The 17722-nt window shown below is 49.2% G+C and overlaps 2 protein-coding genes and 1 long non-coding RNA gene across 6 annotated transcripts in view; 2 read left to right on the top strand and 1 right to left on the bottom strand.

The window, feature by feature from the left end:
* The window catches only part of NWD1 (NACHT and WD repeat domain containing 1), a 28417-nt gene extending 15164 nt beyond the window's left edge, over positions 1–13253 (top strand). Inside the window, exons 12-18 of the mRNA XM_074977982.1 lie at positions 989–1261; positions 2086–2176; positions 3094–3248; positions 7613–7889; positions 8180–8736; positions 9530–9635; positions 12142–13253. Coding sequence (XP_074834083.1) covers positions 989–1261; positions 2086–2176; positions 3094–3248; positions 7613–7889; positions 8180–8736; positions 9530–9635; positions 12142–12428 — 1746 coding nt within the window. The 3' untranslated portion in view covers positions 12429–13253. The remainder of the gene's footprint in view (positions 1–988; positions 1262–2085; positions 2177–3093; positions 3249–7612; positions 7890–8179; positions 8737–9529; positions 9636–12141) is intronic.
* LOC142002158 (uncharacterized) lies at positions 90–16410 on the bottom strand. 2 transcript variants are annotated; one of them, XR_012642621.1, is made up of 4 exons: positions 16340–16410; positions 15921–16070; positions 2071–2198; positions 90–221 (listed from the first exon to the last, which is right to left on the bottom strand). It is a non-coding gene; the product is annotated as an uncharacterized LOC142002158 (long non-coding RNA). The 2 variants fall into 2 exon arrangements; XR_012642620.1 differs by lacking the exon at positions 16340–16410 and having other exon boundaries at positions 15921–16313.
* Positions 16411–16503: 93 nt separating this feature from the next.
* SIN3B (SIN3 transcription regulator family member B) overlaps positions 16504–17722 on the top strand; it is a 35583-nt gene continuing 34364 nt past the window's right edge. For all 3 annotated transcript variants that reach the window (XR_012642618.1, XM_074977987.1, XM_074977986.1), the window contains exons 1-2: positions 16504–16650; positions 17164–17270. Coding sequence is in view for 2 of the 3 variants with exons in the window: in XM_074977987.1 (XP_074834088.1) it covers positions 16546–16650; positions 17164–17270 (212 nt within the window). In the remaining variant the exon portion in view is untranslated. The remainder of the gene's footprint in view (positions 16651–17163; positions 17271–17722) is intronic.

Raw genomic sequence — 17722 nt, 5'->3', positions numbered from 1 at the left:
CCCCGCCCCCACATATAAAAACTGCTCCAACATCACTGGATGGAATAGGTTATTGGGTACTATCCAGATCAAACTCCTAGGGCCAGTTCAGAATACCCATGGTGGACATTCTCTAGTGCTTTGTCCAGACTACTTTTCAAAGTCCTAAACGATGGGGCTCCCAAGCCTTCCCTTCCTCTGGCCACCACAGTGAATCCCATCTTCAGCAATCATTTGAAGAACTGAAAAAAAAATTGGTTGTTTGGAGCTAGGATAAATTGCAATGCCTGACATACATTTTACAATTAGTTTAACCTAGTTATGTCACTAGGAATGTGAAAAATTTCACGCCCTAAGTGTCATGGTTAGATTGATCTAACCTCTATTATAACTGCAGCTAGGCTGACAGAAGAATTTTGATACTGATTTAAACTGGGTTTTGTAAAAAACAACAAAGAAAGGGCTTTTGATAGAAAAGAGCTGGGCCTTCTATCCACTCCAGGCAATGAACGTTTTTATTTTCTCTGGAATGCTTTCACTTTAAGAATAAATATGCTTCCTTGGAAAGAGCTGTGTGGTAACTTGTAAGTGCTGGCAATGTGATGTTTATAGCTCTCAGAGAGAAAGGAGCGCATAGCCTTTAGGTTCACTAGCTTGCTAGGGATATCAAAGTGTAAGGAAGAGAACCATATATCCTTTAAGAAAAAAAAAACAAAAACGAAAACAAAAACAGTCCAAAGGGAGTGGGACAAGGATCCATACACAGAGTCAGTTGATAGCAAGTGACCTGGCCGTGACAACACAGGTGCAGTTACTCCAAAATTGTGTTGGGAAGAACCCTTTGGAAGTTCTTCCAAGGAATCCTGTTGGTTTTGTATAATATTTTGAGATCCCTGGAATGTGAAATTTGGAAAGCTGTCAGCATCTAAATTACAGAATCAATACATGTTCAAAGGCTGCACAAAAAGCCCTGTAGTGAAGGTCACCTGCCAATCCTCCCTTTCACTAGGTTAATGCCTGGCACCTGGAAACAGCAGAACACGTTTTCCAGATTTCTGGTGAAGCCCCAGCTGCATGGCTGTGCATGACAGTGTTTGAACCAAGGCAAGTGGTTATGACTGTGTCTCAAGGAGGAATGCTGAGTCTGTGGGATAGCAGCACTGGAGAGCTCCAGTATAAGTGCCAGCTATCAGGGCTACAGGAAGAAGCACCAACTTGCAGCGTTCTGATCCAGAAGCAAGGAAAGATGATAGCAGGATTCAGCAAGGGTTCCCTCTCCATGGTGCGTCTCTCTGTTTAGCTAGCTACAACACTGCAGGAATTTATGTATATGAAACTCTGGCTTTGTGGAGATTCTGGATTCTCTTTTCTCTGTTTCACATTGCTCTGTGGTGGTGCCTGCACCTTTGATAGGCCTTTGTCATCATACAGATTCCCTGATAGATTTAAAACTTTTGGTCTCTGAAAGTGTCTAAGGCAGTCAATTGAACATGCTCTAGCACAGCATGATGTCCTTTCTTTGCTTGCTGCCTCATCAGCAGCAATGTGATTGTAAGGTCCAAGTGCTCTGAAGCTGGGTTCTGTTCCTGACTCTGCCACAAACTTCCTATGTAACTGAACAAATAATTTATGCTTTCTGTGCCTCAATTTGCCCATGTGTAATATAAAGATAATACACATCACTAGGGTGTTTTCTGTTCATAAAGCACACTGAGTTCTTTTGATAGAAGGTGCTACACAAGGGTAGAATATTATTAGCAGTAAAGGTGTGCAGGGGAGAAGAAAGACTGCACCAAGGTCTCCCTGGTAAAGTGTTCACTAAGTTGAGTGAATTGAACCAAATACCGTTTCATGCACTACCCAGACTTCTGCTGAGGTAATATGTTGAGTGTCCAAAGGACTTGCTTCACGCTGAAGAAAGCACGCTCCCTTCAGCTGCAGGCCCCATGCTGTGTATACCCACACAAGTGGAGAGTGAAGCAGCATGGGCAGGCCAAACTAAGCTTTACTCACTTTAGTTTCCATCCTCCCATCATGTTCCCTCTAACATGAGAGAGGCAGCTTAACCATCATAGTGCTCTCTGACTGTACCTTCTCTTTATGCAGATCTTCTCCAATGGAACCAGCTTGATGGAGAAACTCCCTGGAAGGGTTCGCTTTCTCGTAGTGTCAGAAGATGAGTCACTTCTTGCTGCAGGTTTCAACTCCACCCTGATTACCTGGCAAAGATTTTAGACTTATAAAAGATGATGGCAGTAGTCACTTTAAGTATCATACACCAAGGCTGTGTCTACACTAGCCCAAATCTTCGAAATGGCCATGCAAATGGCCATTTGAAGATTACTAATGAGGCACTGAAATGCATATTCAGCACCTCATTAGCATGCTACTGGCTGTGGCTCTTCAAAATTGCTGCTTTTCACTGCCGCGCGGCTTGTCCACACAGGGGTCCTTTTCAAAAGGATCCCGCCAACTTCAAAAATCCCCTTATTCCTATCTGCTGATGAATCCCCTTATTCCAATCTGCTGTTTGGACGAGCCATGCGGCAGCGAAAAGCAGCAATTTTGAAGAGCTGCGGCCAGCAGCATGTTAATGAGGTGATTAATATGCATTTCAGTGCCTCATCAGTAATCTTCAAATGGCCATTTCGAAGATTTGGGCTAGCGTAGCCGCAGCCCAAGTGACCCTTCAATGGGCGCCAAGAAAGATGTGGGTCTCTCCCCTTTAATATGTTGTTATCAATCTAATATGCACAAAGGGCCTGAAAGCAAAGGGTTGACACTTATCATATGCAGAGAGCTGGCACAGGGTCTATGCACCACGTAAGTCCTATCATGAGAAAATAAGTGGGACTTATGTGGTGCATAGGACTTGTGCATGGCCTCTGCTCATGGAGAATTGCAGCTCCTTGGTTGCTGAGCAATTCTCAATGTACATCTTTAATGGCATGCTGGGACCAACAGATTACAAACAGAGATGGGAATATGTAAAATTTTTCAGGCTCCAACTGTTGGGTGGGTGGGTCTGGCCTTGTCTGCACTATGTCATCCTGAGTGCTCTTCAGGTCTCCATTCCAGATCAATAAATCAGAAACTAACATTCCATTGTTTTAGGCTTTGGGGTGTATGTGCGAGTGTTCTTAGCCAATTCAAAGGGATTCCACAAGTTCATGGAAGCAGACCTGGAACATGAAGGTGTGGTGCACACAGCTGTTTTCTCTCCTGACAACAACATCATCGTCACAGGCTCTCAGGGTGAATCTATCCAGGTAAGAGACAAAGCTCTCTGGGAAAAAATGCCTTCTGCGGGCACAGCGCCAGATCTAGTTAGGTGCCTGGCAGCGTCTCTAACCACCTGTCTTGTGGATGCATTTGTGGTGTTTCTGTTATTGTTCCATATGAACATCTTTCTTTTATCATTTTCCTGGTTGCACTAGTGTGTGGTTTTCTCTGTACTCTCCTGTTAATTTTTTTTCTGGCACCGAATCGTAAGTAACTGTGATGCATAACTCAGTGGGTGCATCTACACTAGCCCTTTATTTCTAAATCAATTTTTAAAAGAGGGCCTAATTTTGAAAGAGACTGCAGAGCATCCACACACATAACGGCTCCTTTTGAAATTGTTTTCAGTGGAAAGGGGTGTGCATTTCGAAGTTGCTGTTCCCATCCAATTTCAGGAAGAGCGGCCCCTTTCAAAATTGAGTTTCAAAATAGGGCATGTGTAGACACTCCAGGACTGCTCTTTTGAAATAGCAGGTCCGCCATGGCATGCTTGCCAGCCCCAGTGGGGTTCTACGGTCTCCAGGACCAGCCACTTAAAGCCGAAAGGCCCCAGAAACCCCATGCAGGAAGCTGAGAGTGTGCCCAGAGCCTCAGGACCATGAGCTCTAACAGGCACATCCTTCAGCAGTGCAGACCCCACAGCCAACCAGCCCACTGGCCAGATGGCAAGTCCTCCACACCGCCGGTATCCCCAGGAGACCCCTCCACCCAGCCTGAGGGGTTGCTGGAGGTGAGCCAGGGCCTGAAGAGGAGGGGCCCCTCCTGGATGGAGGCAGAGATCAAAGACCTCCTCGGCCTCTGCCCCAAAGATTTGCTGCAGCACAGCACTGGCCGGCCCTGGAATGCTGCGGCCTTTGATTGGCTGTCACAGGGGCTGCAGAAGCGGGGCCACCCACAGTGCACAGCCAATCAAGTGCTCTCAAAAGTGACGGCAGACCTACAGCCGGGCCAGGGACTCCTGTAGGTGATTGGGGGCAGGGGCCACCAAGGTGCCTGAACTGTTGGGAGCTACACCAGCTCCAAGGATGCTCCCGACCCAGTGGCTATGGTAGACACAGCCAGCCCTGAGACGGACCCTGAAGCAGAGGGGCAGGACCAGCCAGGACCATTGGGCCAGACCAGGACGGAGAAGCTGGAGAACACCTTGGAGAAGGAAGGCCCTGGTGATCACCGTCACCTCCAGCTCCTCCAGCCAGGCGCCCTTGAGGCAGGTGTCCCCAGATCTGTTCTGTGGAACTGCAGGTAGGTAATGGGTAGATCAGAGAGCTCAGGCTGGAGGAGGCAACCCATTCCGCATGCCTCAGCCATGTCCCAGGCCCAGGCATAGCAGCACCCAGCACACGTGGACAGTACCACAACCCTCCCAATTGGGAAGGGAGGCGGGGGCCAGACTGCATCCAGTGGGTGCCCCACAGATGCGGCCACATGGGACTCCCCGGGGGGTTGGGAGAATGGATGCAGTGTTGGGGGATGGGCGGGGGGCCAGGGTGGGAACCCCATGGCCAGGTGGCAGCACTGACAGGTCGCCTCTCTCTCTGCAGAGTCATACTCCAAGGGCGGGGGGCAGTCCTGTCCCGTGTGCCAGTAGTCCAACCCCACCCTCCGATGGAGCCAGGGAACCCCTATTCCCGTTGCTGCCACCAGCACAACCCAGATGAGACCACAGCAGCACAGACCACTACCATAAGGAAGCAGAGGGCCATCCTCTGAGAGTGGCTCCTAATGGAGCAGGAGGACAGGGCCTAGCAGCAGGAGGGCTGGGGAAGGCAGCTGCAGCTCTCGGGTGCCTTGCCCATCCTGAGACGGAGCACCCTGCCGTCCTCCTTACTGCCCCGCTTCCCTGCCCCTGCCACCCTCTCCCTGACCACCCGGCTTGCACTGGGCCAGTGGTTCATTGCCAGTGCAGGCCAGGGAAAGCCTGCCCCCACATCACCCCCCACCAGGGCAGCGCCCCCAGCCAGCCCTATCGTTGCAGCCCTATCTCAGCATGGATGGGGCCCCTGCACCTGCCAGGGGTCCCGCTCCTCGACCCCCGTGGAGGACTAGGCCCACGCTTGCCCATGTCCCCTCCTCCAGGGGCACGGCCCCCCAATATACATAGTTCTCCCCTGTTCATCTCTGTACCTAGCTCCCAGTTCAGGCAACCTCATACCCATTCGTTCAAGTGCATTTTATTTACGTGTTTAGGTGGTTAGTTGGCGTTAAAGTGTTGCGTCGTGCACCCCAGTGTCCCCTGTGCGTACGGGGGCTGTGGGGTGGGGTGGGGTGGGGTGGGTGTGGGCCGGGGGTGCCAGGGGATGGTCAGTGAGGCTCCCGTTCGAAGGCCTCTTGGAGGGCCTCCTGAATCCTAACCACATCCCATGTGCCTGGGGGCACGGGGCCATGGCCGGCTGCTCATACCCAGCATCACCATCCGCAGCCCACCCCTGCACTAAACACTCTTGCTTGCTTTTGACAATGTTGTGCAGAGCACAACAGGCCTCAGTCACCCTGGGGACGTTGGGGAGGCTGACATGCAGGTGCGCATTCAAACAACAGAAGTGCACCCTGGTGTCCGAAGGCCTGCTCCATGGTATTGTGGGCGTCGTTGAGGCAGTGATTTGAAGCATCCTGGTTGGCGGTGGTGTGCCCTGTGTAGGGGCACACCAGCCATGGCTACAAGAGGTATGCCCTGCCAGCCACTATGCAAGGTGGCACTAAGATGGCACCCACGGGGAGCTCCCAAGCAGGGACGTACGTGCCCCCTTCCATGCAGCACCCCAGCCAAGAGTTTCACTGTACCACACAAGCCTTGCATACCATGAATTTTGCATAATTTGGGGAGGAGCCCTGGGAGGGGCCAGGAGAGTTAAGCCTGGAGTGGGTTAGGGTGGCAGGGGTGGTGGGAGGGTGCAGCTGAGCTAGGGCTTGCAGGCAGCTGGACCCGGGCAGCAGAGGGTTGAAGCAGGAATTGAGCCTGGCCAGGGGTTTGGAGCTAGGGCTGTGGGGGTGGTGGGTTGGAGCTGGAGCTCTGTGCACCACAGGTTGGGAGTCCCAGGTCCAGGTTGAAGCCGGAGAACCACATGCCACGTAGGGTGAGCTGGGGGCATGGGCAGTTGCAGGGGTTAAACAGGGTGAACCAGGGCAGGGGGGATAGCTGGGGGGGGGTAGAGCCTCATGCTCCTGTAGTGGCTGACAGCTGGAGCCCAGCACTTGCTAGGGGGATCAGCTGGGGACGGGGGTGGGCGTTTGAGCTGGGCAGAAGGAGCATTGAATGGAGGTGAACTGGGACAGGGTGGGTTAAGTTGGCAGTGGGGATAGAGTCCCTGTGTACGCCGGGGGCAGCTGACAGCTGGAGCCCCAAGTGTGGGAAGGGGTGAGCTGGGGCTGGGGGAGGGAGGGGTTGAGCCGGGCAGGGGGATTTAATGGGGTGCAGCAGGGCAGGGTGTTTGAGTGGAGGGGGGGTTGGAGTCCCAACAAGGGCTGGGAGCAAGAGCCCCAGGCACCGGTTGAAGTCGGAGCCCCATGCGTGGGGGGGTGAACTGGGACCGCATGGGGGTTGAGCCAAGCAGGGGAGGAAATGAACAGGTGTGCACTGGGGCAGGGTGGTTGAGCAGGCGACAGGTTGGAGCCCTGTGCATACTGAGCCAGAGGAGCAGTGGGGGTGATCTGGGGCCACAAGGGGGTTGGGGCCAGGTGGGGGGGGGGGGGGTTGAGGCCCAGGTGTGTGTCGGGGGGGGGTTGGGGCAAGGGGATTGGAGCCAGGTCCGTGGGGGTTGAAGGGGAGCCCAAGTTTGTGGCTGGAGCGTTCGGGGGAGGGGGTGAGCTGGAGGTTGGTCATAGGTACAAATGGTCTTAAGTTAATGTGTTTGTAAGTCGGAGACTGCCTGTAGTTACCATTCCAAGACCCCAGAAACTGCCCCATCCTCCAACAGTGAGGGTAAGCAGCCGACGGGGAATATTTTGTACCTCAGACAGCATGTCCTTCCAAGAAACTAACACCCACTGTCAACTGAGATCAACAGAATCTAATGAAGTATCAGTCAAAGCAAAAAGATCAGCTGGGCAAAAGAGCTCAAGGTGGTTTATAAATGTTTATTTAAGTGAACATTTGAGAGTTTAGTAGCAAAACAGAAATGCTGCTAAGCCTTTGTCACTTTTGGAACATTTTCCATCTTTTTTCATTATGTCGGATACACCCATTTTCTCTTAGTTTCTAGTTTTATGAGAATGTGTCTTGTCTTGTTACTTTGATCGTTTTGTTCCCCCGTTAGTAGAGAATTGGAGAGAAGAAACAGTAGATTATTTAGTGATTGTATGTTTTCTTAGTATCTTGACTGAATGACACTATATTTCTTCTAATTCTTCCCAGGTGTGGAGTTTATCAGAGCAGGGTTTGCTGACAGACACTTTGGATGGCATGGAAACACCGGTGACGCTCTTAGTTCTATGTGGCCACATATTGGTATCTGCCTCCCATAGTGCACCATATCTCAAAGTTTGGGACCTGACTTATCACCGTACACACAAAACCTTTGCACGAGTCCCATATCGCAGAGGGTGCATTGCAGTGTCCCATGATGGGAACTATGTCTACTTCCCTCAATCCGGAGAGACACATCAAGTCATCATCTGGGACTCTACTGAAGGTGAACTACAATCTATAAAACACCGTAAAGAATTAAAACTTGGCATAACATGGGAATCAGAATGAGAGCCAGTTTGTTAGTCTTCCGGGCATGCTGTAAGGTCTCTCTGTTCCCTCATACTGTGCCTGAAGGGATAGGTTCAGCAGAGAGGGACTGTAAATTCAGGCATTCTTTTAATGTCTGTTTTTGACACTATTTTTCTCTACATCATTACAATGACGTATGGGAGAAACCCAAAGGACTAGAGTTGGAGCAGGGAGAATTTCACAGACATATCTTCTCTGTTGCAGGTACAGAGTGTGACACACTTGACACCTCTGCCCAAGTGAGATGTCTAGAAGTGGCTGAACAGAGGGAGCTCCTTTTCACTGGGCTGATGTCTGGAACAGTCCTGGTGTTTCCACTCAATTCAAGGCAGGATGTAGTGTGTATCCCACCCCCAGAGTCACAGAAACCAATCAACCACATGGCACTCAACAGGCAGGAAGAGCAGATAGCCATAGCATATGATGACTTAGTTCTTGTGCTGGATGTTAGCCCTGGAAAGCCATGTCCTGTGATTGACAAGCCCATTTATACCTTTTATACTCAGATCCCTGCTGCTGTGATTTCCAGAGTGGCTGTCCTTGCAAATTACCGCATCCTCTATGGCATGTCAAATGGAGACTTGTTTCTTTATGACTGCCCTCATTCCAAAATGTTTCCTTTGGAAGTGCACAGATGCAAAGTCACCTGCTTAGAAATCAGCCATGGAGAGCAATGGGCACTAAGTGGCTCTGAGGATTCTCTGCAGTGTCTTTGGGACTTGGAGCTTTGCCAGTGGCAACATGAAATATGCTTTTATAAGGTACTGTGCTCATGGGTAGAGTTAGGGGCCACGTCAATGTAAGTCACTTATTTCAATAAGCTAATAATGCATCTGAAAAGCCAAAACAGTAGAAAAACTAGTCCACAGGAAGCCAAATTTTCATACAGGCAGACATCTAAATTCTGTAACTGGCATTTCAATTGGAAGGTAAATACTCAATTTATGCCCTAAAATGCTGATTTGTACATATCCAGGATTTTGATGCCACATTCAGAAACACAGTCAGTGCACAGTCAACATGAGCTAATGCACTTAACATTTATCTAGCCCAGAGCATGTTCATCACACTCACTTTTTTGGCATCAGCAGGAGGTCTTATTTGCAAAAAAGCAGGGTTTTACCCAGTGAATAAGCAAAAGCAAAAACTAAGTGAACAGGCCAGGAGCAGAAAAAGCAAAAAAGTGATGGAAGAGTTTGAGGTGATGTTTTTAGTCTTTCACCTGTGCCTGACAGACCTCAAACTTCACCTGATGATGCACCATTGAGTCAGACCGCATCCAACCTCTGTTAGTTGTAGATGACTTAGGTTCCTGAGAGATCACAATGGGCCACCTCTTTTTCTGTACAGCTGTAGATTTCTTTACAAGCAAAGGATTTTGCATTGTAATATTTTGTGCCACTATTGAGTCACTCTACCTTCTGATGGAAATCTTGGTTTAATTAGATTTTTATCCCCATTCTCACAACTGATGAGTAGCCATTAAATTGGTACTTAACCTGCATTTAACAACATATTTATGGACAAATTCAAACCTGTTTTCTTTTTTATCAGACTTCCTTCTTGAGAGGTATTCAGTGTGCCTGTTTCTCAAAAGATGATAAGTACTTGTACACTGGGTCATTTGATCACGCCATTACAGTTTGGGATGTTTTAAATGGTGAGTAATTCTGGATTTATAGCAAATACACTCATCCCTCACTATATGAGCACAATTGGTTCCCAACTTTCTGCTCATAGGTGAAAACTCATTAAGAGGGACACTAAATTACCATTAAGATGCATGTAAAAATCTCTGACTGGTTCCTAGTGCTCCTAACTCAGCAAAGGAGTGACAGCATGTGGTGCTGTTTTTGAAAGGTAAATGGACCCTGGCTTGGTGGGGAAGACTGGGGAGGGTCAAAACGTGGTGGCAGTTTGGGTCCGTGAGATGGACGGCCAGGGGGGTTTCAGGCTGCTGCAGGTTGGGTCCATGGGGCGGGTGGGGAGGCTATGGCTGCAGCAGGTTGGGTGTGCAGGGCTGGCAGGGGGTTCAGACTGTGTGGGGCTGTTGGGGGGGGCGGTGTCAGGCTGCAGCAGGTTGGGTATGCAGGGCCAGCGGGGGGGGTGGGGGGAAGGGGCCAGGCTGCAGTGGGTTGGGTGTGTGGGGCCAGTGAGGTGTCAGGCTGCAGTGGGTTGGGGCTGTGGAGCCAGTAGGAGGGCCAGCCTGCAGCAGTTTGGGTGTGTGGGGCTGGCAGAGAGTTTAGATTGCAGCAGTTTGGGTGTGCGGGGCCAGCAGGGGGTTCAGACTGCAGCAGTTTGGGTGTGTAGGGCCAGTGGGGGTTCAGACTACAGTAGTTTGGGTGTGCGAGACCGGCAGGGGAGTTCAGACTGTGGCAGTTTGGGTGTACGGGGCCAACGGGGAAGGTCAGATTGGGGCAATTTCGGTGTGCAGGGCCGGGAGGGAAGGTCAGGCTGCAGCGGGGTGGGTGTGTGGGGCCAGGGCAGGGGTCAGGCTGCAGCAGGTTGGAACCATGGGTGGGGGGGGTGTTCACCCAGCTGGTGAACAAAGGTAAGTATGTGTCTCTCGTTTTAGCAAGTACTCGTGAGTAAAGTACCTGTTTAATGAGGGATGAGCGTATAAGACAAGTTCTACTCCTTATTGCCTTTATTAAACAGAGGTCTAATGGCCTTGACATGGTGCAAAAGGAGACAAGTTTTCACACAGCAGTTTGAGTCAGAGACTTCCTTGATTGCACATTCATACAGAAAACTTGGATCTCCTGGCCAAAGACAACTGACAGGCACAGATGGATACAAGGGGTTACAACCAGTGTTCTTTGTAAGCTGAGTGCTTTGGTGGCCACCCAAGAAAGATTCAAATGCTGCTCAGCTGAATGGCAGACAGCCCAGAACACCCAAAGTTGGCAACATGTGTTTCTGCTGGTGGTGGATAACCGTATATTCCTTCATGCACATAACAAAATTTATTCTGCATAAGAATGGAAAAATTAGAGGAAACATAAATTACAACTACATGTAGAGGAACACTGACATACACATCCCATCCAAACATCTGTGTTCCACAACAGCCTGACCAGATACCTTTCTTCTGTGACATCACAATAGGATGCACCATTCCCAGAGGCCAGGCAGTAGTTCTTTTGGGAGTGGTATTATTACATTGACGAACCACCATTGTCTGTAGCTAGTTTCCTTCTTGGATGCACAGAGCTGATTACAGCACTACTTCTTGGAAAGAGGAGAAAGACCTTTAATCTTACAGATGGTATCCAGTTGAGTCCATCTTTAGAAGTACCCTCAAAACCAAGGGCCCAGGAACAGAAAAGTAGCAGATTCAGCATAAGGAAGAAATGTGGGGGTTTCTTCTTTCCTGCCACTTCTCTAAATCTCCTGACCTGCCGTGCTTGGCTTCTCCACGGCAGCAGGAAACAAAGGGTCCTAGCCCTAGGGCACTCTGTTTCTTGCCACCACCGAGAAGCAGGGTGGGATCAGGACAGGGCAGCAAGGTGGAGCGAAGCAGGCTGATGAGCTACTCCAGCTCCTGCGGCCATGGTGAGTGCGGGGATGGATTTGTAGTGCCACACCACATCAGGGCCCTAGATAATCCCCCAGGGTCACATTGTTTGCGGGAGGGAGCAAGCAGGCAGAGAAGGGGCAGGGTTTGTGGGAAAGAGTGGACCATGGCAGAGCTGGAGCAGGGAGCTAGGGCCAGGCCCTGCTACATATGGCCCTGGCCAAAGAAATAACAAAATGCTGTCTGGACAGGAACCCGAGGGCCCTTCAAGAGATTTTCTGTACCCTTACAGACTTGAATTGTATTCCAACTATTTCTGTTGCACAATGAAGACAATGCATTTGGTCCCGGTCTTCTGCAACTTTATATGGCAAAATGTGATAAGGCCGTTACACTACAGATTTCCCTCATCCAAATCATCAATACAGCTCTAAGAGGGAGCTAACGTTGTTACCTATATGAACTTATGATTACTATTATTAACATTAACATTTTTGACTTATTTTCCTTGAGTTCAAATTGTCCTTCTAAATCGCTCTGATTTTTGGAAAATGACAAGTCCTTTTCCCATGCTTCAGGGGAAGCTGCAAATCCTTTTCCCTGTTCTGACCTTGGTTTCTCCCTTTTGCCTCCTGGGGATCTTCTACAGGTGCCCTCCTGGCTGTTCAATTTGTATATGCAACTGTTAACAGAATCGTTCCAACTGCAAATGGGTTCATTGCAATAACAAGACTTGGCCACATAATTCGTGAGTGGTTCCACTGCCCACAATCCATAGATTCACAGTACAGTCCACTCCGGAATATCAAGGCAACGTGTGTAGTAAAATCCAGGAAGAAAGAGGAGGCAAAGCCAAGAGAGCAACACGACCTTGAAAGAGTCTCGAGAAACCAGATTCAAATCAGTAAACTCTCTCAAATCTGTGTGATTGTGTAAAACTGGTGAAGTGGTTGAGCAGTTCCAGGAAGATTCTCAGATTACTTACCTGCTGAATAGTTTTCACTTTGTTTGCAGCACCCTTGCTCTGGTCTGAGAATGTGATCTTGCCACTTATCCCAGATCAGCTTGTGTTGTTGTTTTCTGAGGTCATGATCACATTCCTACCACAAAAGCTCAATAAATAAAATTGCTAGTCTTTAAGGTGCTACAGACTTGTTGCTTTGTTCTGTAATGGCTTGAAGATTGCTTCAACTAGTTCAAGTACCACAGGGTGCATTTTATCAGGCCCTGCCATCTTGAGTCCATATGATTATCTATTATTCTTTAACCCATTGTTTTCCTGTTTTGGTCTGTATTCCTTTACCATTTCATTTTACCCATGAAAGCTCATGACCTAATACATTTGTTAAGTCTTTAAGGTGCTACAGGACCACCTGATATAGTTGAAGCTACAGACTAATGCAGTACCTCTCCGAGACTCTTCTCCATTATTGGTATTAACTGTGGTAAATTTCTGATCAGTTTACCTACTTAGTGAAGACAGAAGCAAACAGGCAACATCTCACACTTCTAAATGTCATGTTGTTATTTCTCCCTCCCTAAACAGAGGGTCTACATAAGAATGGCCACACTTGCCAGGAAAATGGTGTATCTAGCTAGTAACCGGTCTTCTGATAGTGGCCTGTGCCAGACACTTTGAGCGAATGAGCAGAACAGGGCAATTTTGGGTGATTCACTCCAACCTCCATTGTCCAGTCTGATGGTATGTCTAACTTATGAAATTAGGTTGAATTTGTTAAGATTGTTCTTGTAGCACCCAATTTTGTAAAGCTGAGGGTGCACAGCCACACTGGCACATAAAGTGGGGTTATGTCCCCATTAGGATTGTGAGGTTCAACTTCATCACCAATGCACTGTGGGTATCTATCCCCCAATTCCCACTGCCCCATCGCATTGTGAGTTTCTGTCCCAGTGTCTGACGGCACAAAAATGTGCCGTAGGTGGTTGCGAGTGGGTGTCCTCAGCATCCCATAGCGCACGTCTCTTCCCCCAACCCTCTGGAAAGCAACAAAAAACAGTTTTTTCACATCTGTGCAGACACCATTACAAGCATAGCACGAAACCCGTACAGGTTCAAACTCTTATGGCAAGTATTATGAGCTCCTCACACAATGTGTGGCAGTATGTGCAGAGCCTACAAAGTCGTAAAAGTTACAAAGATGCCAACAAGGACAGAAATGAATGTGAAACACTGGAGAGGAGGAATGGGGAAATGCTGGCTGCACTCCATGCTTTGCACAGAGTGGACCTCTAGTTCTGGTGATGTGAAAAAAGCTGATTGGTGGGACTGCAATGTTTTGTAGATATGGGATGATCAGCAGTGACTACAAAACCTCTGCATGCATAAGGACACTTTCATGGAATTTTGCGAACTGCTTTCCTCAGCTCTGAATGCCACAAATACCAAAATGAGGCTGCTCTGACAGTTCAGAAGTATGTGGCAATAGCTCCATGGAAGCTTGCAGCGTCATACAGATACCAATCAGTGGGCAATCTATTTGGAGTGGGTAAACACACTGTGGGGACTGCTGTCATCAAGGTAGCCTATAACTGCCTCTCTTACTTTGCTCTTTAGCCATGGCAGCATCATCCTCTTGCTGTTTTTTTAAATTTGGGTATGCACTGAATTCGAGTCTCTACTGTGGTGTTTTTAAATAGTTTCCACACACTTGTAACTGTTTCTTTTAATTTTCATTTACTAAAATCCTGATTTTTGTGTAGATGCCTTATTTTAAATTAAATGCTACTGTTGCAGGTTTTCTTTGGCATTTTTCTTTCCACAAGGATTTTATATCATGGTCATAATTACTGAAAGTTTCAGCTACATCCACATCTTGCATTTTACATAGGATTAAATCAAGAATAACTTCTCCCAATGTGAGTTCCAGGACAAGCTGTTCCATACAAGTCACTAATGTGTCAAGAAAATGTATCTCTGCATCCCTACCCAAGATGACATACACCCAGTGAATGTGAAGACAGTTAATATTCACCATTATTATTGCATTTTCTGCCTCTGAAGCCTCTCTAAGTCCCTGCATTTCAGAATCACTGTCACTATCCTGATTTGGTGGTCATTAGTATACTCAAACTGCCATACACTGACAGCTCAAGCATAGAATTTGTATCTACCGAGATTCTCAGGTACTACTTGATTCACTTAAGAGTTTTATTTTAATTGAAGCTACATTTTTTCCACATATAGTACCACCAATACAACCTATTCTCTTATTACTGTGTATCTTTTCATTAACATTAACAGGTGTATTGTGAACAAGACACGAGAAGTCATTCTTCTGCTCTACTCTGCACTGGTTAGCCCTCAGCTGGAGTATTGTGTCCAGTTCTGGGCACCGCAGTTCAAAAAAGATGTTGAGAAATTAGAGAGGGTCTAGAAAAGAGCGACAAGAATGATTAAAGGTCTAGAGAATGTGACCTATGAAAAAAGGTTGAAAGAACTGGGCTCGTTTAGTTTGGAAAAGAGAAGATTGAGGGGAGACATGATAGCAGTCTTCAGGTATCTAAAAGGGAGACATAAGGAAGAAGGAGAAAACTTGTTCCTCTTGGCCTCTGAGGATGGAACAAGAGGCAATGGACTTAAACTGAAGCAAGGGAGGTTTAGGTTGGACATTAGGAAAAAGTTCCTAACTGTCAGGGTAGTCAAACAGTGGAATAAATTGCCAAGGGAGGTTGTGGAATCTCCATCGCTGGAGATATTTAAGAACAGGTTACATAGATGTCCATCAGGGATCGTTTAGATAGTACTTGGCCCTGCCATTGGGGCAGGGGGCTGGACTCGATGGCCTCTCGAGGTCCCTTCCAGTCCTAGTGTTCTATGATTCTACGATCTTCCCTAATAGCATTACGAGGTCCCATTGATCACTCTCATTCCACCACGTTTCCATGCTGCCTCCATATCGTCACTGAATGCCAAGCTCTTTAGCACATCTATATTACTATTTGGGCTTCTAGCATTCATACATAAGAAGTCATATATTTTGTCAATATTCAGTTAGCTGTTCTCATGTCTTATAGTTAAACAGAACTCTGTTATGACTGACTGTTCTTCACTAGCTCCTACCTATGCTTTACCAATTTATTTCTTATCTTTTTACCAAGTCCTCTAATTCCCCATCTAATAATTTCACTGCTATTGGACGCCATCACCTATTGTTCTCCCTGCCACACACCTGTCAGCTGTCCCCCACCCTCGAGCTTAAAATATCTTCCACAACCTTTCTAATTGTAAGTTCAAAGCCTTCATTTGTCTCCTAACATACTGAAATAATCTCATACCTTTCAAATCACTTGCCCGCGTAACTCGTTCTGCACCTTCTTCCTGGTCCCACCCCCCCCATGCTTCCGCTGTCCTCTTGGCCACGAGGCCTTGCACGCAACCCACCTCTGACCGCCACCTCGCAAACGCACCTCCACCACTCCCCTCGGCATCCAGACTCTACATAGCGTCCTGCCCCTGGGCCGTGCCGCCTGCAGCCGTCCAGGTAGGGCCAGACTCCTCGTCTGTCCGCTCAAGCGAGCGGTCTCTGTTGGACGGTGGTGCATATTCCTGTCCAGTGCCTTTTATGTAAAAGAAGAAGAGCCGGTCATCAGCAGGGCTCCCGCACAGCCGATCCCATGGCTGTGGGTACTTTAGTACCGGCAACTACCGACACAAAAAAAGCGCTGCTTCCAGTCTAGGGCGCCCACCTCCGCGAGGGGCACAGACAGCGCTGCCATGGCGTCCCTCTGTTCCTCCCCCTCTCCCCGGAGGCAGAACCTCGCTGTCCCCTAACCCTACACAATGCAGCGCGAACGCTACAAAATTGAAAACCAGTCCCGGAAGCTACCTGAGGCGGCCGGAAGTGGGTGCAGCAGCACAAGTTATCCGGGTCAACCCGAGCTCCGTCTTGGATGTCCCTGGCTCCGCCCCTAGGTTTCGCCCCCTCGCGGCCGGCCCCGGTGGAGCCCTGCGCGCGTGGTGACGCAAGGCGCTCGGAACGTGCTGATGCGCTGCTGCTGGGCGGGTGCCTCAGCCCGGTGTCCGACTCCCATCATGGCGGCGGGGGGAGGCGGCGGCGGCGGCCGCGGGGGCAGTGGCCCCAGATGGGGCGGGGGCCGTGCTGGCGGGGGCGCCGCGCAAGAGAAACTGCCAGTGCACGTGAGTGCGGCCCCTACCCCCGAGCGCCGCCCGGCCCCCTCACACCCGGGATAACCCAGAGCCCGCTATGGCCCTCCCGGGATAATCCCGAGACCGCTGCGGCACGTCCCCACGGGTCTCCGGGATGGATCCCAAGCGCCGCCCGGCTTCTCCTACCTGGGTTAATTCCGAGTCCGATGCAGCCCGCCGCCCCTCTCCTTCGGCCCACTGTGCCTCCCATTGCCCCTCTGCACGGGCCCCCATGCCAGCTGCGGCCCCGGTTACTTCTCCCCATGGATCTGTCCCAGGGTAACCTCTGCACTTCACCTTGAGTAAGATCCAGTCCCTCCTGTAGGGGGTAATCGCTCTGGGCAGCCCTACACCCAAAAGTTGTCTCTACAGGGTGAGCTCCACCTCCTACCTGCAAGACTCTTAGGGACCCCCCAACCCCCTCCGACCCTGGGTCCCCAGACCCTCGGTGGCCCTGCACTTTGCCCTGTACCTGGTTCCCATCTAACTCCTGCTTCCCTGCAGGTGGAGGATGCACTTTCCTACCTGGATCAAGTGAAGATTCGTTTTGGCAGTGATCCTGCCACCTATAATGGCTTCCTTGAGATCATGAAGGAGTTCAAGAGCCAGAGGTAAGGTGACTTCCAACCTCTCCAATAGCTACTTCTATGAGGCCCTTTTTCTCGGGTGTCTCGTTTTGCTCTAGAATAGTCCCCTGCTTCTCGCACTCATGTTAGAGCGACCCAGACCTTAGTTCCAACACCCTCCTCAGTGCTAGCATCCACGTTTAGGAACCCATCATTGTTCATCGCCACATAAAATATCCCCAAACATTCCCCTGCTTCCTTTCTCATTTTCAGCACACCTTTCACAGACTCTGATTTTCACACCGTCCAAGCTCATGCAGGAAACATGCTTCCTGAGTTCTAGTAGATTAAGCAAGAATTAAATTCCAGATATAAAAGGGTCCATTTTCCCTTCCCTCAGAGAGTTCCAAAACCCTTTCAAGAGTGCCCATCCCAACACTGCTCATCCAAATGGAATCAGTATCACACAATTTCCCAGGACCCCTATTCCAGGTAAA

The sequence above is a fragment of the Carettochelys insculpta genome, chromosome 27 (assembly GCF_033958435.1).
Source record: "Carettochelys insculpta isolate YL-2023 chromosome 27, ASM3395843v1, whole genome shotgun sequence".
NCBI lineage: Eukaryota > Metazoa > Chordata > Testudines > Carettochelyidae > Carettochelys > Carettochelys insculpta.
This window is presented reverse-complemented; position numbering and strand designations above follow the sequence as displayed.